We start from the raw sequence: 27,500 nt of genomic DNA, 5'->3' as shown, positions 1-27,500 counted from the left end.
TGGGGAGTTCCCACTGCTGAACACCAGCCACTACACACACACGCACACGCACACAGTCGATTCAGTAAGGCAAATACTTCATAAGAGTATAGATTTGAATGGAATATTGTCTAGCTAATTTGACAATACATGGACTTTAAAGAGTTTATTGACTGACAGTAAAACAGTCATATAGAAGCTGACACCAATTTCTCAGATAAAAAGACAAAATACATAAGACTGAAACACACCCTTTTCGCCCCTCCCCCCTCACCTGTTCCCCCAGGGTGTGGCAGGTGACCCTGTAGGCGTGCTGCTGGGCTCTCCTGGGCTCTGATAGGCTGAGAGCCTCCACGCCCAGCCCCTCCCCCTCGACCCGGGCATCGCCATGGAAACGTGTGGGGGCCAGGGGCCAGGGCTGTGGCCCCCCCTCGAAGACGACAAGACAAGACGCACCCAGAGACAAGACCACCTCTGAAACCTGGGCCTGGGGAGGGAGGAGGAGAGGGACAAGGAGTATGATTTATAGAGATGACAGGCAGAGAGAAACCTGCTATACTGTATGAATAGAGATGTACAGTGCCTTCAGAAAGTATTCACACCCCTTGACTTTTTCCACATTATGTTGTGTTACAAGGTGGGATTACAATTATTTAATTGTCAATATTTTGCCAATGATCTACACAAAATACTTAAAATAAAAAATATGAAAAATAAAAAACTAAATACATAAGTATTCAACCTCCTGAGTCAATACATATTAGAATCACCTTTGGCAGCTGTGAGTCTTTCTGGGTAAGTCTCTCAGAGTTTTGCACATCTGGATTGTAGAATATTTGCACATTATTATTTTTAAAATTCTTCAAGCTCTGTCAAATTGGTTGTTGATCATTGCTAGACAGCCATTTTCATGTTTTGCCATAGATTTTCAAGCCGATTTAAGTCAAAACTGTAACTAGGCCACTCAGGAACATTTCTATTCCATTAAGTTGTATCATAAAAAACTCACTAGTCCTTGCCGATGACAAGCATACCCATAACATGATGCAGCCACCACCATGCTTGAAAATATGAAGAGCGGTACTCTGTGAAGTGTTGTGTTGTATTTGCCCAAAACATAACGCTTTGTATTCAGGACATAAAGTTCATTTCTTTGCCACATTTTTTTGCAGTTTTACTTTAGTGCCTTATTGCAAACAGGATGCATGTTTTGGAATATAAAAACATAATTATCTGTACAGGCTTCCTTTTCACTGTCATTTAGGTTAGTATTATGGAGTAACTACAAGGTTGTTTATCCATCCTCAGTTCTCCTATCACAGCCATTAAACTCTGTAACTGTTTTAAAGTCACCATTGGCCTCATGGTGAAATCCCTGAGCGGTTTCCTTCCTCTCTGGCAATTGAGTTAGGAAGGACGCCTGTATCTTTGTAGTGGCTGGGTGTATTGATACACCATCCAAAACCTAATTAACAGCTTTACCATGCGCAAAGGGATATTCAGTGTCTGCTTTTTTTTTTTTTTTTTACCAATCGGTGCCCTTCTTTGCAAGACATTGGAACACTTCTCTGGTCTTTATGGTTGAATCTGTGTTTGAAAATCACTGCTCGACTGAGGGACCTTACAGATAATAATATGTGTGGGGTACAGAGATCGGGTAGTCATTCAAAAATCATGTTAATCACTATTATTGCACATGCAACTTATATGATTTGAGTCCATGCAACTTATTATATGATTTGTTAAGCAAATGTTTACTCCTGAATGTATTTAGGCTTGCCATAATACTTATTGACACAAGACATTTCAGCTTTTCATTTGTAATTAATTTGTTTAAAAAAAATTAAATAAAAAAATAACATGATTCCACTTTGACATTATGGGGTATTGTGCGTAGGCAGGTGACACAAAATCTGGGCTGTGTAAGGAAAACGGCACGTGAACGGCCACCTGAATCACAGGAGCACGGCTGCTGCTCGATAAAGTGGAATATCGCAGGCGCCCCTTGAATGAGGCGATTGGCAAAAAAGCTCTGGAGGTTGTTGCAGACAAAAAGTCACAAGTAGAAGTGGCGCCAGCGCAGAATGCAGTGTTTTGTCTTTCCCCCTTCATGGGTCTCTTAAGGGCCAATTCACTCAATTCACCCATGCTCGCAATGTCAAAGTCTGACGCATTTTTTGCACCTTACACAGCATGTGTTGGTTGGGTCCAGTGATGTAGTGGTAAAAAAAGGTGGGTAAACTTTACTGAACAAAAATATGAACGTAACATGTAAAGTGTTGGTCCCATGTTTCATGAGCTGAAATAAAAGATACCAGAAATGTTCCATCTGAACAAAAGGCAGGATTGAATCTACATTTGTCCGGCATTTTAGCTATTGATGTGACGTTTGGCGGCGCATAATCAGTCAGTTCTGTACCCGTCTGGCTGAGTGGCAGTGTGGGTGGAATGAGTGAGCTCGCCTGGCAACCACAGCGCAAAACACGTGAGGAAATAAAACTCGGTAGTGTGCCTGGGAATTAATTCGCAAGACCAATACAATTTTCCAAATATTTTTCATAAACATATTTGATCATTATCTGTTCTCCTCTCATTTTAATTCAAGTACTTTTCAAGTACCAACTTGAGAAAACTTCTGATTTTCAAGGTATTCCAGTACTTGAATTTCAGAGTGCCTCAAGCAGTAGAGATGTAAGAAGTATTATATTAAGCAGTGATTGTACAGATGTAAGAAGTATTATATTAAGCAGTGACAGTAGAGATGTAAGAAGTATTATATTAAGCAGTGATTGTATAGATGTAAGAAGTATTATATTAATCAGTGACAGTAGAGATGTAAGAAGTATTATATTAAGCAGTGATATCTGTGTGAAGGAAGTCAGGAGCTAGGCTTGGGCGGTATACCGTATATACCGTAAACCGGGATGTTTGACCGTATGGTCGGTCTGGTTTTTCAATATTGTTATAACTGTTTGTACTCTATTACGTTCTAAACAAACAAACAAAATTATATGCGACATTTGCTAAATAATATCACAACAACACGAGTGAAGTGAGGAGATCAAATTACACTTCTCTTGACATTCAGGCCAAAGAGTTCTTGAGGACCTTCAATGCTGCAGAAATGTTTTGGTACCCTTCCCCAGATCTGTGCCTCGACACAATCCTGTCTCGGAGCTCTACGGACCATTCCTTCGACCTCATGGCTTGGTGTTTTCTCTGAAATACACTGTCAACTGTAGGACCTTATATAGACAGGTGTGTGCCTTTCCAAATGATGTCCAATCAATTGAATTTACCACAGGTGGACTCCAATCAAGTTGTAGAAACATCTCAAGGATGATCAATGGAAACAGGATGCACCTGAGCTCAATTTCGACTCTCATAGTAAAGGGTCTGAATGCATATGTAAATAAGGTGTTTCTGTTTTATATTTGTAATACATTTGCAAAAATGTTGTTATTATGGGGTATTGTGTGTAGATTGATGAGGAAAATAAATAATTTCATCCATTTTAGAATAAGGCTGTAACATAACAAAATGTGGAAAAAGTGAAGGGGCTGAATACTTTCTGAATGCACTGTAAGGCAGGTAGCATTGCAAGTGCAACACAGGAACCTGCGGTGGTGCATTGTAAGCGCAAGGAAGGAAATATACACAGTATTGCCTTCCTTGCCCCCCTGGGCGCGCACCGGTAATACCGTAAACCCCGGGATGGTAAAAGGACGGTATGAAGGCATGGAAAAATTGATACCGCCCAAGCCTATCAGGAACTAGAAGTACATGTGTATCCAGATGGGAGCAGATTGGTGCTCAACACTCCAATGGCATCATTAGAAACCACTCTCCTCTTCACTGTCACTCAACCAACCTGGGGAAAATAAGTCAATTAAGCCCCCCCCCCCAGTCTCTTTCTCTCCCCCCTCCCTCCCTCTCTCTTTCTCCCTCCCCCCTCCCTCCCTCCCTCCCTCCCTCCCTCTCCCCCTCCCTCCCTCTCCCCCCCTCCCTCCCTCCCTCCCTCCCTCCCTCTCCCCCTCCCTCCCTCCCTCCCTCATGTGCACCTTAAGGGGACTGTGGGCGGCCAGCGTTGCCATGGAAGTGATGTTGTAGTGTTCCGTTTCCACGGTGATAGTGACGAGGGTGTGGCCTGGTCCCACTGCCTCCAGCTGGAGTCCTCCGCAGAACCCTGAGCCTGGACCTACAGAACCTACACACACACACACACACACACACACACACACACACACACACACACACACACACACACACACACACAAGGGAATTGGAGATTAGTAACAGGAGTGGAGAGTATTCATTATACACTGTCTCTCTGTCTCACTCTCTGTCTCTCTCTCTGTCTGTCTGTCTCTATGTCTGTCTGTCTCTGTCTGTCTCTCTCTCTGTCTGTCTCGCTCTCTGTCTGTCTCTCTCTCTGTCTGTCTTTCTATGTCTCTGTGTGTCTCTGTCTCTGTCTGTCTCTGTCTCTCTCTCTGTCTGTCTAGCTCTCTGTCTGTCTCTCTCTCTGTCTGTCTAGCTCTCTGTCTCTCTGTCTGTCTTTCTATGTCTCTGTGTGTCTCTATGTCTCTGTCTGTCTCTCTGTCTGTCTTTGTATGTCTCTGTGTGTCTCTCTGTCTGTCTGTCTCTCTGTCTGTCTCTCTGTCCTGCAGTGAATCAGGTGTCCACTCCTCCTGGTCTGACATCCAATAAGGATAAAGCACCTGACCCACATCAGCACACAGTTAAGAGCACTGAGATTCAATCTCATTAATTAAAACATACACACTAATCACAGGAAGAGTGATATTGATCAGTTAATCCAGTAGCACTAATTGAACTTTCAAATTACTTCTGCTTCTCCTCTGTGTGTTATAAATTGTGTGTGTTTATAAGAGTGTGTGTGTATGTGCATGCATGCGTGCTGGTGTTTATGCATGCATGTGACAGTGTGAGAGTGTGTGTGTGAGTGTGTGACCCCATTAATCGAATCAGGGAGCTGGGGGAGTGAGGGGGAGCATCTATGCTATAGGCGAGGTGGGGTGGCGGTTGGGGGCTTATTTCTGCTTTCACAGCTTACCTTAGCTACACACATAGACAGCTGAGCCACACTGTGTGTGTGTGTGTACCTGGTAGAGGGGTGAATACCCCCTGTGGTTCAGTGGTGACGTGGAGGTTGATGAGAGAGCAGTCTGTCACCTCCAGCAGGGTCTGGGGGCCAGAGCTCCCCTGGGGAGGGTCCTGGGCCTGGTTCTCCTCCTCCTGGACACCCCAGACAGCCAGGGGAAGGGTGATGGTCTCTCCCACCCTACAGTCACCTCTCTGGGCCAGGACATCCACACCAGCTGGCCTCAACACGTACACCTAGAGAGCGAGAGCGAGAGCGAGAGCGAGAGCGAGAGAGAGAGAGAGAGAGAGAGAGAGAGAGAGAGAGAGAGAGAGAGAGAGAGAGAGAGAGAGAGAGAGAGAGAGATGAGGAGACGAGGGGGTGTTGCTGTTATTATAGTGTGTGTACTGTGAGATAAGAGTGTGTTATTCCAATCGATTGGATAAACCTGTCCAATCCTCAGATTTACTGAAGTGTATCTGCCATAGGTACAAGAAGTTGATTTGGGATTGTGTGTGTGTGTGTGTGTGTGGGGACACACTCACCTGTCCAGTAGCAGTGTGTAGAGGGTTGCGTGCGTCTGATGCCTGAATATCCACTTGGCCCCGTCTCTTTCCCGCCATAACTTCCCCTTTTATTGTCACCACGGCAACATCACTGTCACTCACCGACCAGCTCACAGCACCACTGCCACCCTCTACCTGTACACACACACATAAAGACCATGTCATGAACACAGATAAACACACACTTAAGCATAAACAGACATACAGTAGTCAAACACACCTGTCTCTCTTTCTGTCACTCACTCACTCACACACACACACACACACACACACACACACACACACACACACACACACACACCTGTATGTGGTGCTGATAGAGCTGTCCCTCAGGTTGCCAGGGAAACACAAGGAGGCGGGGCTGCAGGGTGAGGGGCTCGTAGATCTCAACTTCCTGCTCTGCTCTGATTGGTGGTATCAGGGGAAATGCTCGGCCATCCTGGAGAGAGAGAGAGAGAGAGAGAGAGAGAGAGAGAGAGAGAGGAGCGACAGAGAGAGAACGATGGTGATGATATTGTCATCACCCATGTCAAGGTGACATGATGTTTTCCAGAGGTGTGTGTGTCTCTGTGTGTGTACCTCAGTGAGCACAGTGAACAGTGCAGCTCGTATAGTAGTGTGCCCAACCCCTCGTGTTTCCAGTACATGGTAGGAACTGTTAGAGGAAGTCTCCAGGACATAGAACAGCCAATCAGAGAGCTCCATGGTCATCACCACATTCTACCAGTGGGAGACGGAGACAGGGGTTAGAGAGGAGGGGGAAAGAGAAAGGTGTTAGGTTTGGTTATGCCTCCTGTCCCTGACATAGAGTAGGCTGTAGACATCTAGTGTAAGGGAGGGTAACTTCTAGTTGTCATGGTAACGTTACCTGTGCCAGGTGTGCTGTGTGACCCTCCTGGTCGTGAACTCGTACGGTCACCTGGTACTGACGACCACTCTCCAACACCCACCTGTCCTCCTCCTCCACACCTAGCGCTACACACTCACACACACACAGTCATGGCTTGCCACAGTACAATAATAGACATGATGATAGCTGGGCTCTCACACACACACACACACACACACACACACAAACACACACACACACACACACACACACACATACACACATACACACACACACACACACACACTCATTCACTCACTCAGGTAACTGGGCTCCACCACAAACACAGAACAGCGAGGCAGGTGGGATGCAGAGTCTTCTGGTAGGCCTGGGTACAGGGAAGGCTGAGGAAAACCACACCTGTAGGACTACACTACCCATAACCCCAAAAACCACACCTTCCAGGACTACATGAATAACTTTAAAGTGGTCAGGTAAGGTAGTTCCATGGTGGAAAGATACTGGGATGTGTGACGGACAGCGTGGTGTGGCCTAGCCCTCGGGCGGTGACGGTCCCTGTGTCCTGGTCCACAGTGATGACATCATTTTCGTCGTCTGGGTCTCTCTCTACAGACAACTCATACTCTCCCTCACCCAGCACCACCTCTACAGAGAGTCAGAGAAGAGAACATTGCTCGTGCATCAGCGGGTGCTCTACAGTTGAACCAACAATAAGTACAAGGAGGACTGATCACTTGATATGTTCTGTCTCCAAGACATTTGTCTGAGCTTTGATGTTCCTTTAGTCTTCTTCCTCTGGATCTTAGAAAAACACAAAGGGACCCTAACTAGAAGACCCATAAAGCTCCCTAAAGGCTCTTTAAAGCTCTGACAGACTACACTACTGTCTACATTAGGGACTCACCTAAAGGCTCTGTAAAGGTCAGACAGACTACACTACTGTCTACATTAGGGACTCACCTAAAGGCTCTGTAAAGGTCAGACAGACTACAGTCGTGGTCAAAAGCTTTGAAAATGACACAAATACTAATTTTCACAAAGTCTGCTGCCTCAGTTTTGATGATGGCAATTTGCATATACTTCAGAATGTCATGAAGAGTGATCAGATGAATTGCAATTAATTGCAAAGTCCCTCTTTGCCATGAAAATGAACTTAATCCCAAAAAAACATCTCCACTGCATTTCAGCCCTGCCACAAAAGGACCAGCTGCCATCATGTCAGTGATTCTCTCATTGACGAAGACAAGGCTGGCGATCACACTGTCATGCTGATTGAGTTAGAATAACAGACTGGAAGCTTTAAAAGGAGGGTGGTGCTTGAAATCATTGTTCTTCCTCTGTTAACCATGGTTATCTGCAAGGAAACACGTGCCGTCATCATTGCTTTGCACAAAAAGGGCTTCACAGGCAAGGATAATGCTGCTAGTAAGATTGCACCTAAATCAACCATTTATCGGATCATCAAGAACTTCAAGGAGAGAGGTTCAATTGTTGTGAAGAAGGCGTCAGGGCGCCCAAGAATGTCCAGCAAGCGCCAGGACCGTCTCCTAAAGTTGATTCAGCTGCGGGATCGGGGCACCACCAGTGCAGAGCTTGCTCAGGAATGGCAGCAGGCAGGTGTGAGTGCATCTGCACGCACAGTGATGCGAAGAATTTGAGGATGGCCTGGTGTCAAGAAGGGCAGCAAAGAAGCCACTTCTCTCCAGGAAAAACATCAGGGACAGACTGATATTCTGCAAAAGGTACAGGTATTGGACTGCTGAGGACTGGGGTAAAGTCATTTTCTCTGATTAATCCCCTTTCCGATTGTTTGGGGCATCCGGAAAACACCTTGTCCGGAGAAGACAAGGTGAGCGCTACCATCAGTCCTGTGTCATGCCAACAGTAAAGCATCCTGAGACCATTCATGTGTGGGGTTGCTTCTCAGCCAAGGGAGTTGGCTCACTCACAATTTTGCCTAAGAACACAGCCATGAATAAAGAATGGTACCAACACATCCTCTGAGAGCAACTTCTCCCAACCATCCAAGAACAGTTTGGTGAAGACCAATGTCTTTTCCAGCATGATGGAGCACCTTGCCATAAGGCAAAAGTGATAACTAAGTGGCTTGGGGAACAAAACATTGACATTTTGGGTCCATGGCCAGGAAACTCCCCAGACCTTAATCCCATTGAGAACTTGTGGTCGATCCTCAAGGGGCGGGTGGACAAACAAAAACCCACAAATTCTGACAAACTCCAAGCATTGATTATGCAGGAATGGACTGCCATCAGTCAGGATGTGGCCCAGAAGTTAATTGACAGCATGCCAGGGCGGATTGCAGAGGTCTTGAAAAAGAAGGGTCAACACTGCAAATATTGACTCTTTGCATAAACTTAATGTAATTGTCAATAAAAGCCTTTGACACTTATGGAATGATTGTAATTATACTTCAGTATACCATAGTAACATCTAACAAAAATATCTCATAACACTGAAGCAGCGAACTTTGTGAAGACCAATACTTGTGTCATTTTCAAAACTTTTGACCATGGCTGTACATTAGGGACTCACCTAAAGGCTCTGTAAAGGTCAGACAGACTACACTACTGTCTACATTAGGGACTCACCTAAAGGCTCTGTAAAGGTCAGACAGACTACACTACTGTCTACATTAGGGACTCACCTAAAGGCTCTGTAAAGGTCAGACAGACTACACTACTGTCTACATTAGGGACTCACCTAAAGGCTCTGTAAAGGTCAGACAAACTACACTACTGTCTACATTAGGGACTCACCTAAAGGTTCTGTAAAGGTCAGACAGACTACACTACTGTCTACATTAGGGACTCACCCGTTTCTGTGTCATGCACGCTTTTCCAGATTCTGTAGGAGAGGGTGGAGCCTAGCAGCAGGTAGGTGTCATGGGAGGGGCTAAGGTAGAGTCTGTCCGTCACTGTCAGGATCACAGAGGCTGGCTCCACCCACTAGGTAACACACAGGGGACAGGTTAAAACCAGCACAAACTATTCTTTCACATAAACTAATCCATCGCTCTTCATCCATACTCTATTGCCCCATCCACTCATCCATCATTCCAGGTGGATGTCTTTATCTTTCTGAAGCCAATCCATCAATCCCTTCATCCTTCTTACCTTGTAGTCTGGGTGCGAGAGGGAGACCCTGACCTGTGCCACCCCGCTACGGACACCCTCCAGCAACACCCTGTCCCCCCTCTGACCTGCTTCCTCCAGGGACAGGATGTGATGCAGCGGGGAGTAGCCCGCCTCTGAGAAACGCACAAACCTACACAACAAATACCCAGTATATACCATTAGGTTTTCTGTTGACTGTATGCTACTTTCATCTTTCACCTTCCTTTGTCATTATTTCCCGCTTCCTCCATCCCTCTCTCACCTAACACTATCTGCTGTCTCTGAGTCCTTTACTAGCCTCCACTCAAACTGTAGACCTGCCAGACTACTGAATGTGTTGCCTGAGAGTGTGAGAGAGAGAGAGAGAGAGAGAGAGAGAGAGAGAGAGAGAGAGAGAGAGAGAGAGAGAGAGAGAGAGAGAGAGAGAGAGAGGGGTGATAATTACATCCTCAGGCAGAGAGACTCCAGGTGCCGGAAGGTAGCAGTAAACACACAGATCCAGGATCCAGGTTCTTTAGCACAACTGTCAGTCTGTCTGTCTGCAGGAACTAGCCTCAGGTTAGTTAGCCTCAAGTCTTTTCCCTCCAGTCTACCCTGGGCTATTGGATGGCTATACAACCTGAACACTGTGACCTGGATGGGTTTCTAAGCCAGGAGAATAATTTTTATTTTTTTAATTTCACCTTTATTTAACCAGGTAAGCCAGTTGAGAACAGGTTCTCATTTACAACTGCGACCTGGCCAAGATAAAGCAAAGTAGTGCAATAAAAACAACACAGAGTTACATATGGGGTAAAAAAAAACATAAAGTCAGAAATACAACAGAATATATATATACAGTGTGTGCAAATGTGGCAAGTTATGGAGGTAAGGCAATAAATAGGCTATAGTGCAGAATAATTACAATAGTATTAACACTGGAATGCTAGATGTGCAAGAGATTATGTGCAAATAGAGATACTGGGGTGCAAAAGAGCAAAATAAATAACAATATAGGGATGAGGTAGTTGGGTGGGCTAATTTCAGATGGGCTGTGTACAGGTGCAGTGATCGGTAAGGTGCTCTGACAACTGATGCTTAAAGTTATTGAGGGAGATAAGAGTCTCCAGCTTCAGAGATTTTTGCAATTCGTTCCAGTCATTGGCAGCAGAGAACTGGAAGGAATGGCGGCCAAAGGAGGTGTTGGCTTTGGGAATGACCAGTGAGATATACCTGCTGGAGCGCAGACTACGGGTGGGTGCTGCTATGGTGACCAATGAGCTAAGATAAGGCGGGGATTTGCCTAGCAGTGATTTATAGATGGCCTGGAGCCAGTGGGTTTGACGACGAACATGTAGTGAGGACCAGCCAACAAGAGCGTACAGGTCACAGTGGTGGGTAGTGTATGGGGCTTTGGAGACAAAACTACATCCAATTTGCTGAGTAGAGTGTTGGAGGCTATTTTGTAAATGACATCGCCGAAGTCAAGGATCGGTAGGATAGTCAGTTTTACGAGGGCATGTTTGGCAGCATGAGTGAAGGAGGCTTTGTTGCGAAATAGGAAGCCGATTCTAGATTTAACTTTGGATTGGAGATTCTTTATGTGAGTCTGGAAGTTGAGTTTACAGTCTAACCAGACACCTAGATATTTGTAGTTGTCCACATACTCTAGGTCAGACCCGTCGAGAGTGGTGATTCTAGTCGGGTGGGCGGGTGCTAGCAGCGTTCGATTGAAAAGCATGCATTTAGTTTTACTAGTGTTTAAGAGCAGTTGAAGGCTACTGAAGGATTGTTGTATGGCATTGAAGCTCGTTTGGAGGTTTGTTAACACAGTGTCCAATGAAGGGCCAGATGTATACAAAATGGTGTCGTCTGCGTAGAGGTGGATCTGAGAGTCACCAGCAGCAAGAGCGACGTCATTGATATACACAGAGAAAAGTGTCGGCCCAAGAATTGAACCCTGTGGCACCCCCATAGAGACTGCCATAGGTCCAGACAACAGGCCCTCCGATTTGACACACTGAACTCTATCTGAGAAGTAGTTGGTGAACCAGGCGAGGCAGTCATTTGAGAAACCAAGGCTATTTAGTCTGCCAATAAGAATGCGGTGGTTGACAGAGTCGAAAGCCTTGGCCAGGTCGATGAAGACGGCTGCACAGTACTGTCTATTATCAATCGCGGTTATAATATCGTTTAGGACCTTGAGCGTGGCTGAAGTGCACCCGTGACCAGCTCGGAAACCGGATTGCATAGCGGAGAAGGTACGGTGGTATTCGAAATGGTCGATGATCTGTTTGTTAACTTGGCTTTCGAATACTTTCGAAAGGCAGGGCAGGATGGATATAGGTCTGTAGCAGTTTGGATCTAGAGTGTCACCCCCTTTGAAGAGGGGGATGACCGCGGCAGCTTTCCATTCTCTGGGGATCTCAGACGTTATGAAAGAGAGGTTGAACAGACTAGTAATAGGGGTTGCGACAATTTCGGCGGCTAGTTTTAGAAAGAAAGGGTCCAGATTGTCTAGCCCAGCTGATTTGTAGGGGTCCAGATTTTGCAGCGCTTTCAAAACATCAGCTGTCTGAATTTGTGTGAAGGAGAAGCAGGGGGGGCATGGGCAAGTTGCAGCAAAGGGTGCAGAGTTGGTGGCCGGGTTAGTGGTAGCCAGATGGAAAGCATGGCCAGCTGTAGCAAAAAATAAAGAGGAAAAGGGAACCTCCAGGGCTGGATGTGGATAATAGACTAAAGGTGATACACAGGTTCTGGGGCTGGAGTGGATAATAGACTAAAGGTGATAAACAGGTTCTGGGGCTGGAGTGGATAATAGACTAAAGGTGATAGACAGGTTCTGGGGCTGGAGTGGATAATAGACTAAAGGTGATACACAGGTTCTAGGGCTGGATGTGGATAATAGACTAAAGGTGATACACAGGTTCTGGGGCTGGAGTGTATAATAGACTAAAGGTGATACACAGGTTCTGGGGCTGGATGTGGATAATAGACTAAAGGTGATACACAGGTTCTGGGGCTGGAGTGGATAATAGACTAAAGGTGATACACAGGTTCTGGGGCTGGAGTGGATAATAGACTAAAGGTGATACACAGGTTCTGGGGCTGGAGTGGATAATAGACTAAAGGTGATACACAGGTTCTGGGGCTGGATGTGGAAAATAGACTAAAGGTGATACACAGGTTCTGGGCCTGGCAGCCAAAAACTGTCCACAATAAAACAAAGTTTCCTTTCAACCCTTTGGATTTTCGTTTTTTCCTCTGTGATCCCGTGGTACATTTGGATGTGTGGGACTTTTAAGATCAGCTCTGGAAGGGACATAAGTGAGCCCATGCTCAACGCTCACTCTACATATTGACTGCCCTCAGAGCTAAAGGTGTGGGGTGGGTGATATGTCAATGAGAAGGCGGGTACCTCCTGAGTCCAGTGCCATGACTGACAGCACGAGGGGTGGGTCCTCCGTGAACAGTTGACGTGTGGTCGTGACAACCTGAATCTGCTTGATCTGGTCAACAATGACATCGCAGCGCAGGGTATGGCCAGTCACTGAAAGATGATGAGGGCTGTTTAGTTACTCCCTCCACACCCCTCCCTCTCTCCGTTCTGCTACACACAAACTCCCCTCACCAGAGTCCTGTCCCCGTATGATGCTGGCCCCTCGGTTAGTGTCCAGTGGAGCAGACAGAGGCAGGGCGGACACTAGGGCCTGCTGGCTACAGGCGGATGGAGGGAGGATGGAGGGAGGGATGGAGGGAGAAAGGGGCCAAACACCGACTGCCTGGGGTCGGGAGGACACCCTGAAAATATCACACACAGATAACTAAGTGGCGCTCTGCCTACACCCACTTGGCATTATGTCTAATATTTAAGTTGATACATCTGCTGCTTTTTTAGCACTACGACATCAACTTGGCAATCTGAATCGAAACATTCATGTTATCATTCACTGCCACTCACCATTTATAGCATCCCTTCTCTGCTGCCAACGTGAAGTTGACATGATTATGATTAGATCTGGGCAAAAGTAACTTGGGAACATTCAGCCTGGTCGACTGACTCAAAGCAATAATCGTTACACAAAAAATCAATAATTTACATAATACTTTAGAGTTTAAAACGGCCATTATTGTGAATACATTTTGAGGTTTCAACAATTGCGATCAAAATATTTAAACTGACGTTAGAGCAGTTTCGTTTTTTCTAGATACGTCGCATTGTTTACATTGAACTGTTACCGCTAGCTAACGTTAACTAGCTAAGCTAGAGGCTTAGATAGATATTGCGAGCTAACAAGTAATAAAAAACGATATATGTTCGTCAATGACTTGTCATTTCTAAATAAACGAATTAATGAGACAAAACAGCAACTAAAAAGCTATTAAAGTAAACAATATTGCTAAATGTATGTGGACAGCAATGCGTCACTATTGTTGTTGATTTTTGATCTCAGCTGCAAAAAACTAAAAGGTGCGTTCATGATGAGCTAATGACAAAAGAACAGTGACGTCATGTGTTTAAAGTCTTGAACGTTCCCCAACTCTAGTCTTCTTGGGACCCAAAATAATTATTTGGACAGACAGATCACATTTGTTTTACCTAACATCAAATTATTAAACTTTTTACATTCATATACAATACATTTAGTATATTCAAGGAATAAATTACATTTTGAACCATGACACGTCTTCAAACACGCCTTATGCAGCTGCAACTATATTCTTTAAAGGGCCAATCTGCGTTTAAAACAATAACAAAGCAGAGACCCCGCCTCTGTTTTGGGCAAAAAGCTGAGGGCTGGGCCTGAAGAAATGTAACCACTCTCAAATTCATAGTAATAGCTTTGGATGCAAGCACTGACCATCCATAATATCAACATTATCGTTTTAACCATGTTTTGAGGCTATACAGTGTTTGTTAACATTTACAATGTTAATAATATGCCATTTAGCAGACGCTTTTATCCAAAGCGACTTACAGTCATGCGTGCATAATTTTCTTTTGGTGTATGGGTGGTCCCGGGGATCGAACCCACTACCTTTGCGTTACAAGCGCCGTGCTCTACCAGCTGAGCTACAGAGGACCACTAAAAAACACCCTGTATGTGTTCAGTCGGCACGAAATGTTACAAAGCCTTTAAAAACATTTTGCATCAGTGTGCCCTATTGAACATGGCCCTGGTTCAAGACAATGAGAAAATAATCAGAATCAGGCTATTGGGGTTGAAGTATGGGAATCCAGTCTCTCAAGTATGGGAATCCAGTGTTTTACAAACATTGGAGTAAAACAAGCTTACATTTTGGGTTCTGATGGGGTATGACATTTGAACTAAGCTCACGAGGCATTTATAAGTTGTAGTAAACTAATGGACAACAACTCTTAGGCTTCTACTTCCAGCTTATACACACTATATATATTAAAAATTAAATTATATAAAAAATATATGGCAAATAGAAATCAAAACTGGATGGTGTTCAGAGATAGATGGGAGGGGTTCGGTGGAGCTGAAGGATGGGACTAAAAACAAACAAAAGATAACTATTGTAAAATAAGCATGTATAAGTTATATTCTTCAATAATCAGCGGGTATATCATTCACTTATGTCAAAAAAATTGATGTAACAACTGCAGATTGCCATTTTAACAACAATGTGATGTGTAAATTGGACTGGGGAAAGAAAACGCTTGCATTTTAGCATGTAGGCCACATTGTATTGCCATTAAAATCAGGTTCTTCTAACATAGGAAAAGGAAAGGGAATACCTAGTCAGTTGTACAACTGAATGCATTCAACTGAAATGTGTGTTCCGCATTTAACCCAACCCCTCTGAATCAGAGAGGTGCGGAGGGCTGCCTTAATCGCCAACCACGTCTTCGGCGCCCGGGGAACAGTGGGTTAACTGCCTTGCTCAGGGGCAGAACGACAGATTTTTACCTTGTCAGCTCGGGGTTTCGATCCAGCAACCTTTCGGAACATGGCAGGTTGCTATAGTCACAGAGTAGTTTTTATGATTATAAAGAAGAAAGAATAGGCAAGCCAAAATTCACCCAATAACTCAGTAATGTTATATAGATATATATTTTATTAATTATCTCTGGTAAAATAAAATTACAAAATAATTTCAACCTCAAACGCACCTCCCTTGTCCATTATTTATTATTATTAAAGTTTATTATTAATACATTTATTATAATTGTCAGGACGAATGAGAAGAATACTATAGTATAATAATAGTAGATATCAGCTATAACTGTTCAATCGTAATGGTAGAAAAAACTGAGCAATACAAAGCTATGTAGATTTCAGTAACAGTATACTGTACAATATTCCAAGCGGGTGTAATTCAGTATTCCGGCCACAGAATGTCACTATAAGACAGTTTTCAAAATGGTCTCCGTAGAAAGGGCTTACAGAAGTAAAATAGTCTCTTATTCCATCACACCATAATAATTATTCTCTCAGATATATAGTCTCTCCGTCTATAGGGTTAAGTTTAGTAAGCAACCGTTTCTCTCTTGCCATGGCCTGTATCCTTTGTCTTGTTAACATTCCTCCATTCCCTGTCTATGGCAGTCCATCTTATATCTGGCAGTGAAAAGTGCAGTCCATAGAGCACTACAACTAGTCCAAATCCAGATTTTAATAGATATTCCTTGAAAAACATTGTCAGGAAATCTGAAACTCCTCTTCCCATCTCTTCTCCCCAGTGACAGCCTCTTCTGCCTCTCTTCTGTAGTCCATTTGAGAGAGAGCACTTTGGTAGATTGTGTGTGTATGTGTGTCCGCGTGTGTGTGTGTCTGCGTGTGGGTGTGGTTCAGCGTGTATATCGTGGGTTTAGACATATCTGTGCACCTGTGCAAACTGTGTGCGTGTGGTTTGAAATGTACAGCATACATAAATTAAAACAGAGTTTTGGGAACGTGTGGGCATAAGGAAATATGGCAGTAGTGTTTCCTTGGTGCGTGTCTATGCTCTCTGTAGTATAATAAATGCCAGGCAGTATGTTCTTTTCAGTTGGACTTAGTGCATTGTGTGCTTGGCAGTAATAGGATATAGTATAGGCTATACTATAGTATTTTATAGTTTACTATAGTATGCTGTGGGATATTGTGTGCTATTTTGTGTGTGTGTGTGTGTGTGTGTGTGGTGTATTTTGTTGTGGTGTGTGTATGTTGCCATGGTGTGTGTGTATGTATGTGTGTGTGTGTGTACAGTATGTGTGTGTGTATGTGTGTGTGTGTGTTAAAGGTAGGCATACTACATGGAGAGTGTAGTGTGTGTGTGTGTGTGTGTGTGGTGTTTAGTATGTATTATGGTCATGATTAAATGGTTCGTTAAAGGGATGCTCGTTACCACACAAGTAGCAGTTAGATAGAAAATACATCATAAGGATAAAAAGTCATAGTCAATAATTCCTGATGGAGGGAGGGGAGGGAAGAGGGAGAGAGATGGAGGGAGAGAAAGAGATGAAGAGAAAGAGGGAGAGTGAGGGATGGATGGAAAAAGAGAGGGAGACGTTTTCCTGTCATTACATTGGATTCCATTAAAGAACTCTGCGTTGCTGTAATTATTCCTGGTTATCTCTTTCCCCCTTCATCCCCCCCGTTCTCTCTCCCAACCTCCCTCCACTTCCTTGGCTCTCCTATCCCTCACCGTCTCTACCTCCCATCCCTCCATCCCTCTCACAGCCTCTTATATCTGATCCTCTCCCTCACCTTCCCCCTTTTCCCCCACTCCTTTATTTTCCTCCCCTACCTCACCCCTCCTCCCTCCCTACTCATTTCCTTAGCAGCTGGATGAGCTAGTGTTGGGCTTCTGGCTGCCCTCCCTTACCCATCCTCTCCCCCACCCTCCCCCTCTCCCTCCTCCTCTAGTATTGGGTCTGATCTCCTCCTCTACCCTCACCTCTTCTTTCCCCTTCCCATCCTCTCCTCCTCCTCTCTTCAACAACTAGAGGTGCTAGTATTGGGACTAGTGCTGCCCTCTATGGTTCCTTCTGGGGGCTGCTGTGGCTCTGGGGCCAGGGTTGGGCTTGGAGTCAGGGCATGGGCAGGGGCCAGCTGATTAACAGGGACCAGGGCTGTCCCTCCTCCACCTGCACCTCCCCATCCTCCTCCTCTGTAGTCCCTGGCGTCCCTCTCTCGGAGCAGGTGGAGCAGGGTGGTGTGCTGGGCAGACAGCGTGGCAGACAGGTGGGCAGGCAGGGCACTGAAGCCGGCGGTCAGCTGCTCCACCCGTGTTTCCAGAGACAGCATCTGCCGCTCCAGGTCCTCACTGCGGTCGTTCAGCTCTGACATCAGCTCGTACATCACGCTTTGCATCTGTACACGCACGCACGCACGCACACACACACACACACACACACACACACACACACACACACACACACACACACACACACACACACACACACACACACACACACACACACACACACACACACACACACACACAGGAGATAATTTAACAATGACATACGGATGGTTGAGGTCAGTTTGAATTAAAGTCACTCAATTCAGGAAGTGATTAGAATTTTACCCAATCCCTGGAGAGATATGGAGGATTAAGTAAGAGAGCCATGAAAAGGGGAGTGAGAGCAGAGAAGAGGAGTGAGTGTGAGGAAGGGAACCCTCTGTGTGGGCGTTATCATCTGGTAAAGGCATAATAAGAAAGGAGAGAGAGAGGGAGTAAAGGCAGAACAAGAAAGGAGAGAGAGAGAGTAAAGGTTGACTAAGAAAGGAGAGAGAGCGAGAGTAAAGGTTGACTAAGAAAGGAGAGAGACAGAGAGAGTAAAGGCTGACTAAGAAAGGAGAGAGACAGAGAGAGTAAAGGCTGACTAAGAAAGGAGAGAGAGAGAGAGAGAGTAAAGGTAGATAGAACATCTCTCCATTGTCCATCAGAGCAGCGTAACCATGGTAAAGAGAGTGGCCGATTGAGATAGAATCACTGGAAAATATGTGTGGCAGAAGGCACTGATCCATAGAGACACACACACCACCTACACACAGAACCACCTCTCTCTCTCTCTCTCTCTCTCTCTCTCTCTCTCTCTCTCTCTCTCTCTCTCTCTCTCTCTCTCTCTCTCTCTCTCTCTCTCTATATATATATATATATATATATACAGTATATATATATATATATATATATATATATATTTCTCTCTCTGTCCCCCTCTCTCTTTCTCTCTCTCTTTCTTTCTCTCACGCACACATGCACGCACGCACGCACACACACCCACACATTAACAGAAAAACACCCCCTCCCTCTCTCCTCTCTTCTCTCGTTTCTCTCTCTGTCATCCCTTTTTTAACACTTGTTCCGGTTGCTAGGAGACGCAAAGCCACAGAAACAGACGGGTCAGCATGGAAACAGTGGAATGCTGAGATATATTTGGGGGGCAAAGTTATGTGTGTGTCAGAGTGTATTGTGTGTTTGCGTGTGTGCTTCTTAAATACCAGCCTCTCATATCACGTTTGGACAGCTTTGGATATAAGTGCACGTTAGTAGCACTGATATTTGGCATTCTCGGCCACGTACATAGGCTTACAGTATGTGGCCTCCAGATTGCAGGGCTGCCTAAGACTAAAGCAAAGCAGTTGGCTAGGTACTGCTCTGTGTCAGCTGTCACGGGCAGCTTAGCTGTTTGGAGATGAAGGTGCTTTCTGTATCTATGTGTCCATGCATACAAAGTCACCAGTCAGTGGCAGAGGTAAACACTGCCTTCCAATATCCTGTATGATTACAGATTTCAGCATTAGACATTGCTCTACGTGTGTGTGTGTGTGTGTGATGTGTGTGTGTGTGTAATGTGTGTGTGTGCGTCACCTTTGAGAGGTCCACCAGAGTGTTGGCCTGATCACTCAGTTTCCTCTGCTCCATCTTCACACTACGCAGTCTGCAAAAAAACACACACACACACCGTGATAAACACTTACACACTGTGACACATACACACATCGCTGATGCATCCACAACAGAGTCAAGCCAGAAAACTGCTAGGTCACAGCCAGGTAACAGTTATTAGCCCAGCTAGGTTAGCAGTAGGTGTATAGCACCAGATTATAGGATTAGACAGCATAGACCAGACCAGGAAGTACATACAGTAGCGCCATTCACTGGACAGGAGTTCCATTTGGCTTCCAGAGCTGGTATAAACCCATCATTGTCTAATCCATTTTCATGTTAGTCTAGACAGGTGTCAGACTGGCTAGCCAACCTCTGCAACTAACTAACACAGGTTAACCACTGTTTGCATGGTCAATGGGATTTTTCATTCATCAGGGATGAGCTAGCTAGAAATAGGTATACACTTCTATATGAGCTTGCTATCAGGATGTTTCGCATAATGATGCTGGGTCAGCCCTGTCAACCAATCACAATGCAGTGTTTCCTGTCCTGGAAATAACCACAGAGACCTAGGCTAGACAATATGTCTGGGTTGTTAATACATGCAAGTGTATTGAGGGCTGCGGGTCAGTAATGTGCTCTCACTGGTGGATGGCCTGCAGGAACTTCCTCTGGTGTTTGCGGACTCTGGAGTGGTCGATCTTCTTCTGTAGTTTGGTGTGTTTGTAGATGAGCCAAGTCTCCCTCAGAACGTTGGCCGCAGCATTTTTTATCTGCACGGAGAGAACACACACACATACACATACACACACACACACACACACACACACACACACACACACACACACACACACACACACACACACACACACACACACACACACACACACACACACACACACACACACACACACACACACACACACACACACTTACACACACATACACACACACAAACACACACACAAACAGTTACACTTTAGCAACAGGTAGCTCCTGGCAACCGAGTCAGGCAGCAGATCTACCCGGCCTCTTCCCCGGCCCCATCTCTCTCTCTATCTTCCTCTCTCTCATTCTCAGTCTCTATCTCTCTTCCTCTCCCTCCGCACACAGACAATGACTTCTTCTTTTAACTCCCTCCTCTGTTTCTTCTCTTCCCCTGGAGAGTAAAACAGTCCCTACTCTCTCTGTCCCTCCACATACATTTGCTCACATACAGTCAGTCACACACTGTCCTTAGGGAGAGTCAGCGTCCACAGCCCAATACTATTCATCCACACAGACCTGTCCTTAGGGAGAGTCAGCGTCCACAGCCCAATACTATTCATCCACACAGACCTGTCCTTAGGGAGAGTCAGCGTCCACAGCCCAATACTATTCATCCACACAGACCTGTCCTTAGGGAGAGTCAGCGTCCACAGCCCAATACTATTCATCCACACAGACCTGTCCTTAGGGAGAGTCAGCGTCCACAGCCCAATACTATTCATCCACACAGACTTGTCCTTAGGGAGAGTCAGCGTCCACAGCCCAATACTATTCATCCACACAGACCTGTCCTTAGGGAGAGTCAGCCTCCACAGCCCAATACTATTCATCCACACAGACCTGTCCTTAGGGAGAGTCAGCGTCTACAGCCCAATACTATTCATCCACACAGACCTGTCCTTAGGGAGAGTCAGCCTCCACATCCCAATACTAGGCACGTGTACCTCAGTTGGTAGAGCATGGCGCTTGCAACGCCAGGGTTGTGGGTTCGATTCCCACGGGGGGCCAGTATGAAAATGTATGCACTGACTAACTGTAAGTCGCTCTGGATAAAAGCGTCTGCTAAATGGCATATTATTTATTTATTATTACTATTCATCCACACAGACCTGTCAAAGGAGAGAACTGGGAGGAGTCACAGTCACTGCCTCTGCCATTTCAAATCACATCTAACACACACCATTCAACAAATCAAGCATGATTCATTGAACCAGGTGTGTTAGTGCTGTGGTAGAACAAAACCCTGCACATACACTGTGGTTCCCCAAGACCAGGGTTGAAGAATACTGTTAAATCATCAGTAGGACACCCTGGAGGGTCGCAGTGAGGGAGCATGTATCAATCAGTGAAATGGATCAATTTGCTCAGTGTGTTAGATGGTAAATGCAGTCAGGTGTGCTGCATGGTTGGAACAACACACTGCTTCTGGAACTCTAGCACCAGGGATGCCTAGCTAGCCTTGTTATATATGTATATTCTGTATGGTTCAGTAGGTTGCTATGCAATTACAACAGGGGCCTGAAAAATCCCCTCAACCCCCTCCTTTGAATGAGAGAACATCTCTGAAGACATAAATTGAATGAGGACTTCAAAGAGACGCTGTGCAGTGAACAAAACAATTATCCCCCCGTCTGAGGAGCACAAAGGACCTGGCAGCACTGCTAATCAGCATGAGTCCACCGCAGTCAAGGACTGCACTCGCACATGCACGCACGCACAGACACACATGAACAGCAGTTTTTAGGGCCGGTGGGAGAGTTCATTCAACCTTTAGGAGAGTGTGTTTTAATCAGAAGGTAGACAAATAAAATAAGGTAGGAAATGTAATTGTGTTTGCTGGCTGGCACATTCTGAAATGATCCACAGTGTCATAATGATGTCACAACAACCCAAGGTGCTATCCCTAACAACTTTATTGACACGTAGTTACAACGTTATCATCCTTGTTAGTCACATAGGGATGCTGTTACCCACCGTGTCATAACCTATTTGTGTGTGGCAACATCTTGGGTTATGGGTTCTTATAGGTTCTAATATAACAGTTGTTTGAAGTGTCATCCAATGGTTAATTCACACAGGTCATGTTTTAGTGAACCGAAGTTCCTCTAGAATACTAACAGACAGGACAGGTTATTGGAGAGCAGGTTTAATAAACATCTAGAATCCACAGAACCCTTAGTAGATTGACAGGTCAAATCTCATCTATCAGCTGATTCATCTCATGATAAAGATCATAGTGATAACAGATGGCATTCTATGTCTGCTCTGCTCAGAAAGTCTTTCTGCGGTAGTTTCAGGACCAAGACGAGCTGCACCTTCCTATTCATTTGGGATGAGGCCTGCAGATAGATTTCTCCTAAAGCATATAACAGGATCAGTACAACAGACAGCGGGGAATACAGACTGCAAGAGATTAGACATCTTGAATAATTGTTATCCTTTCACGTGTCCTGCTGTTTTCAGTGTTGATACTGAATGCATATTAACACAACATTAATTCAGATCAGAGATAGTTTAGGAAAGGAAGATAACCTAACAATGGGATTTCCTAAGGTCAAAAGTTGTCTGCTCTATTCCATTCCTCCCTACTCAATCTGGTATCCCTATTAGGGCCATATGGCCATCTCCTACCTAGCCAGCCATGTTGCTGCCATATGGCTTCCCCCTACAGATGTAGGATCTTAATTTGATCACCCTGCTGCAGGATAACTTGTAGTGTATTTGAGGTTTAAAAAGGCTTCTGAAATTTGTAATTTCCACTTTGAAATTTCAGACTTGATTTTGCCTTATGAAAAATGTATAAATCCCTACACAAATGTCCATCCACATAATACTTCAAATTTCTTGTTGCTACAGGATTATTTTCCTGCTGTAGCAACCTGGCTGAAATTAGGATCCTACATCTGTACCTCTGCACTGGGCAGCCATGTTGGTGCCATATGGCTTCCCTCTACCTGGGCACTGGCCAACCATGTTGGTGCCATATGGTCATCATGGCCTGACCTTGTACCTGGAGTCAGCTTTGCTTCTATTCTGGCTCCTTCCTTACATAACACAGCAAACTCACTGTGACCAACATGCAAATGCAATATGAGGAACAATGGGGGTGGTTCTGATGGCTCCGCCTGTTAGAGCATGGTGCTAGCAACCCCAGAGTTAGGGGTTTGATTCCCACATGGGCTACATATATACTAACTAACCATGATATTATTATATTATTATTATCATATATACTACATAAGCATGTTATTATCATATCAACAGGTGTTTGAAGGGCAGTAAACCAAGAGGGGGGCAAGTTGCTGGGAATTCTGGGGGACCAGAGCTGGCTAGTCATCTCTGTAGAACACTCCATATGAGGGGGAGACAGTGAGGGCTAAGGACATGACATCACTAAGTCCACTCCTCCATTGTGAGCATTGGAATGTCCCTCAGGGTGGGGTGGCCATCCACTCAATATACACCGTTTCACAGTCTAGATCCCAAAATCCAACAACTCCAGCAAAACAGTCCAACATCTGGTCACTAATCGGATAAACTGTGTGGTAACACTTAATATGGGATCACAGGATAACATGAACTGTCCTAACAGGTCAAGGATCAGAGAGATGATCTACAATCTAGATGATATTATTATCAATGGTTTTGTTTGTTTTTTAACTGGAGATGATCAATTATTATCATTAATAATGGTAATAATTGTCATGTGTTTGTGGATTGTCAATGGCAATTACCAACTAAGAGAACATGGTTTCTACAGCTTTATATGATTACTGTATGTTCCCATGGTAAAATGTGGCTTCTGATTACAGTGTAATTGTTGTCTAATGTGTGCAGCGCGTGTGTATGTGTGTGTGTGTGTGTGTATGATTAGCAATGAGGACAAGGCATTAGAATGGTGTTTTCCTGGAGAACACGTAACATCAACAAACTTCCAATTACCCTGGCAACGACCTCCCACCTCTGCAACGCTGAGTGTCACTGGCTAACGTGTTTACCTGTGACCTTTTACTCATATCAAAGGTGCCAAAGGAAGGAGACACGTCTCTCTCTCTCTCTCACACACACACACACCCACACAAAAACACACATTACACATGCACACACACATATGCACACACTTACAGAGAGAGAGAGAGAGAGAGAGAGGGAGAGAGAGAGGGAGGGAGAGAGTGAGAGGAAGAAAGAGAGAGAGATCGAGAGAGAGGAGAGAGGGAGGGAGGGAGGGAGGGAGGGAGGGAGGGAGGGGGGGAGGGACAGGAGAGAGTGAAAGAGAGAAAGAGAGAGGGAGCGAGAGAGAGAGAGAGAGGTACAAGGCCTTGTCATCTTCACTTGGAGCCTCTAATTAATGTCACCTAGGATGCAGGAGAAGCCTCTCCTTCTCAAGTTAAAGGCCTGGGGGAGGTGTGTATGTTTGGGTTTTATTGGGATCAAACACCAAACACTAAATCAACAGATAGCCAACAGGTCAGTGAATAAAATACATTGTGCTTCCACCTCAAACTAATTGGCTTAGGGTTTAACCCAGGGGTGTCAAACTCATTCCATGGAGGGCCTAGGGTCTGCTGGTTTTTCCCCTTTCAATTAATACCTAGACAACCTGGTGAGGGGAATTCCTTACTAATCAGTGCCTTAATTCATCAATCATGTACAAGGGAGGAGCGAAAACCCACAGACACTCGGCCCTCCGTGGAATGAGTTTGTCACGTGGTTTAAGCAGTTTAACCCAGTGAATGCCATTAATTGACCAGGTTACTACGGGAGACAGAGGATGTTTTCTGACCAATAGAACGAGTTCCCTGAAGGTTCTCATAATGTTACATCCTAACATTACAAACACATTTTACGAACATTTTCAAGTGGCCAAATGTTTATCTATGCCGTAAAGCTCAATGATGAATAAGAGAGAAAATATCCTTGAAGTTCCCAGGCGGTGTATCCACAGTAGCAACCTTTAATACAATGAATGTTCTGGAAAATGTACAATATAAAACAGCTCTAAGAAAACTACGCTCAACTATGGTCCTGAGATAATTTTGCAGCCATTTTACAATTATTCTGGAGTCTGTTCCTCAACCCTAAAATCCCAGTTCTTTGTAACTGTGTGTGTGCCAGGTTGCAGGCAGGGTGCATGCCTCAGAGCTTGTGCAGGCGTGTGTTTGTGAATTTGCCCATGCCAGTGAGTATGCCCGCGTGTAAGAAAAGCCAAACCCATCGGAGTGTGTCAAACTTCCTAAAGAGACCAAGTGGCTCCGCTGTTTTCCGCTGCGGTCTGGTCCGAGCTTCCCCTTCCCAGAGGTGAGCTGAGAGCTGAGTCCTTCTCTCTCTTCACTGCGTCCATACTTTATCTAAACTGAAATTATTGATCACCTCTCTCTGCTCTGCTCTCCTCCTGCCTGCCAGATACACAGAGACATAATGTACCCTACATATTTGATAGTGGGAGCTATTTTTGAAACTTTAAACTGCATGAAAAATTGAGAAGGACCAGGGCATGGAGGGAAGGAAAAAGGGAGAGGGGGAGAGAGGGAGAGGGCAAGAGAGGGAGAGAAGGGCCCAGGGGCAAAGAGAAGGTGGGTGAGAGATACAGATGGGAGAGGTAGAGAAAGATGTAGAAGGGGGAGAGAGAGAAAGAGGGTAAGGGAGAATATATGTCCCCCTGCCCAGTGCTTTCCATACTGGCAACACAACACTCTCTCTTGGAGGAACAGTGTTCCATCATTGCAGGGTGACATGCGTGCATCTGAGGGACAGTCAGAGCTTGCGTGCTGCTCGGGAGTCATCAGTGCTTTCAGCGCTCTAAAACCCTCACACCAACCCCCCTAAAGCAGAGAACCAGATCAGAGGCCAACAGCATACACACACACACACACACACACATACACACGCAAACACACACACTCAAATACACACACACACACACACACCCTCTTGGTGAGTTGTGTGTCCATCATGAAGTTGTGGACGTGTTTCTCCGCCTTGGTCAACTCCAGCTTCCTTGCTACCACGGCAACCACTAGAGCTGTACAGCCTGCACCCTGAGAGAGAGAAAGAGAGGAGTGAGTGAGTGAGTGAGAGATGAGAGTCAACACAATCTGTCAATCAGTGGATCTCAATTAGGAAAAGTGAGGGAAAGAAAGGTGGAGTGAGAGAGAATGAATCTCAGACAAGAGAGAGAGAGAGAGAGAGAGAGAGAGAGAGAGAGAGAGAGAGAGAGAGAGAGCGAGAGAGAGAGAGAGAGAGAGAGAGAGAGAGAGAGAGAGAGAGAGAGAGAGAGAGAGAGAGAGAGAGAGAGAGAGAGAGAGTAAAAGGATATTGCATCTCAAAATCAAATGTTCTCAGACATTTTCATACCTCTAGAATGGTCCAAAGTCAAGCTTCAAGTCAAGATTCTATGCATTAGGAGGAATCTGCAGGCCTCAATCCCAAACGAATAAGAAAGATTGGCACCAATTAATTCCATCTAATTAGATGGTGCAGACTGAATTAGATTGTGCCAATCCTTTCCATTCACTTGGATTGGGGCTGTAGATATTCCTCTTAATGAATGTAGCTAGCAGGATCTAAACAACAGATAGAATGTGGAATACTATGGTCTCAGCACGGCTTTAGAAAACTATAAAAAGTCTGACGTTAGGAAAATGTCTGACAAACTTTGATTTTAGGGAGAACTATGGCTTGAATGGAGTCTCACAGACATCCCTGGGAGAGAAAAGCAAAGTAAGTGTAATATTAAATACTGTTTTATACGGTAGAGAAGGAGAAAACATGTGTCTGAAGAGGGAGAGGGAGATAGAGAGGGAGGAGAAAGAGAGAGAACAGGAATGTGCCGGTGAGAGAGGAGGAGAGGAAGATGGAGGGATGAAGGAGTTATTAATGAGGTCACATAACTCCTGATAAGAAATGAATTAGGATTAACAATGTTTAATCAAAATGTGTGTGTGTTTGTGTCTGTGTGTGCGTGTGCATGCGTGCGTGTGTGCATACTGAATGTTGATAAACCTGTTGCTAATGGGCTAGACTTCAATGCATACTCTTTAAAAACACTTTTGCTGAAAATAACTTTGGCGGGCGCATCTAAAATGTAAAAGTACAAAAAGCCAGTCTTTACATCTTTACTCTCCGGACACTCTATTTGTCAAATATAAATAAAATATAGTGAAAGCCTAGCAACGTTTTTATGTGTGTGTGTGTGTGTGTGTGCGAGGGTGTGTGTATGCATGTGTATGTCTGTGTGTGAGTGTGTTTACACAGTAACACTGATTTCAAACTAA

At 44.9% G+C, this 27,500-nt stretch overlaps 2 protein-coding genes across 2 annotated transcripts in view; both read right to left on the bottom strand.

Moving 5' to 3' along the window:
• Positions 1–17,289, bottom strand: part of LOC311107754 (nuclear pore membrane glycoprotein 210) — a gene marked incomplete at both ends in the record, with an annotated part of 44,301 nt that extends 27,012 nt beyond the window's left edge. The window contains 16 exons of the mRNA XM_084150283.1: positions 1–30; positions 254–466; positions 4,041–4,186; positions 5,103–5,337; positions 5,626–5,781; positions 6,226–6,366; positions 6,515–6,615; positions 6,795–6,863; positions 6,998–7,141; positions 9,330–9,462; positions 9,631–9,781; positions 9,893–9,971; positions 13,028–13,159; positions 13,241–13,326; positions 13,571–13,665; positions 17,266–17,289. The exon at positions 1–30 is cut by the window's left edge and continues 39 nt beyond it. Of these exons, the coding sequence (XP_084006409.1) occupies positions 1–30; positions 254–466; positions 4,041–4,186; positions 5,103–5,337; positions 5,626–5,781; positions 6,226–6,366; positions 6,515–6,615; positions 6,795–6,863; positions 6,998–7,141; positions 9,330–9,462; positions 9,631–9,781; positions 9,893–9,971; positions 13,028–13,159; positions 13,241–13,326; positions 13,571–13,665; positions 17,266–17,289 (1,935 nt within the window). The remainder of the gene's footprint in view (positions 31–253; positions 467–4,040; positions 4,187–5,102; positions 5,338–5,625; positions 5,782–6,225; positions 6,367–6,514; positions 6,616–6,794; positions 6,864–6,997; positions 7,142–9,329; positions 9,463–9,630; positions 9,782–9,892; positions 9,972–13,027; positions 13,160–13,240; positions 13,327–13,570; positions 13,666–17,265) is intronic.
• Positions 17,290–17,555: 266 nt separating this feature from the next.
• kcnn3 (potassium intermediate/small conductance calcium-activated channel, subfamily N, member 3) lies at positions 17,556–26,926 on the bottom strand (the record flags this gene model as incomplete). The annotated part of the gene is made up of 5 exons (XM_084150269.1): positions 17,556–17,933; positions 19,438–19,507; positions 20,104–20,231; positions 26,154–26,264; positions 26,921–26,926. 5 exons carry the CDS (start codon positions 26,924–26,926, stop codon positions 17,556–17,558), a joined length of 693 nt encoding a protein of 230 aa, XP_084006395.1.
• Between the last annotated feature and the right edge of the window lie 574 nt (positions 26,927–27,500).

The sequence above is a fragment of the Coregonus lavaretus genome, assembly GCF_964263955.1.
Source record: "Coregonus lavaretus genome assembly, chromosome: 3".
Lineage (NCBI taxonomy): Eukaryota > Metazoa > Chordata > Actinopteri > Salmoniformes > Salmonidae > Coregonus > Coregonus lavaretus.
The sequence above is the reverse complement of the archived record's forward strand: the minus strand, read 5'-3'. Positions and strand labels throughout refer to the sequence as shown.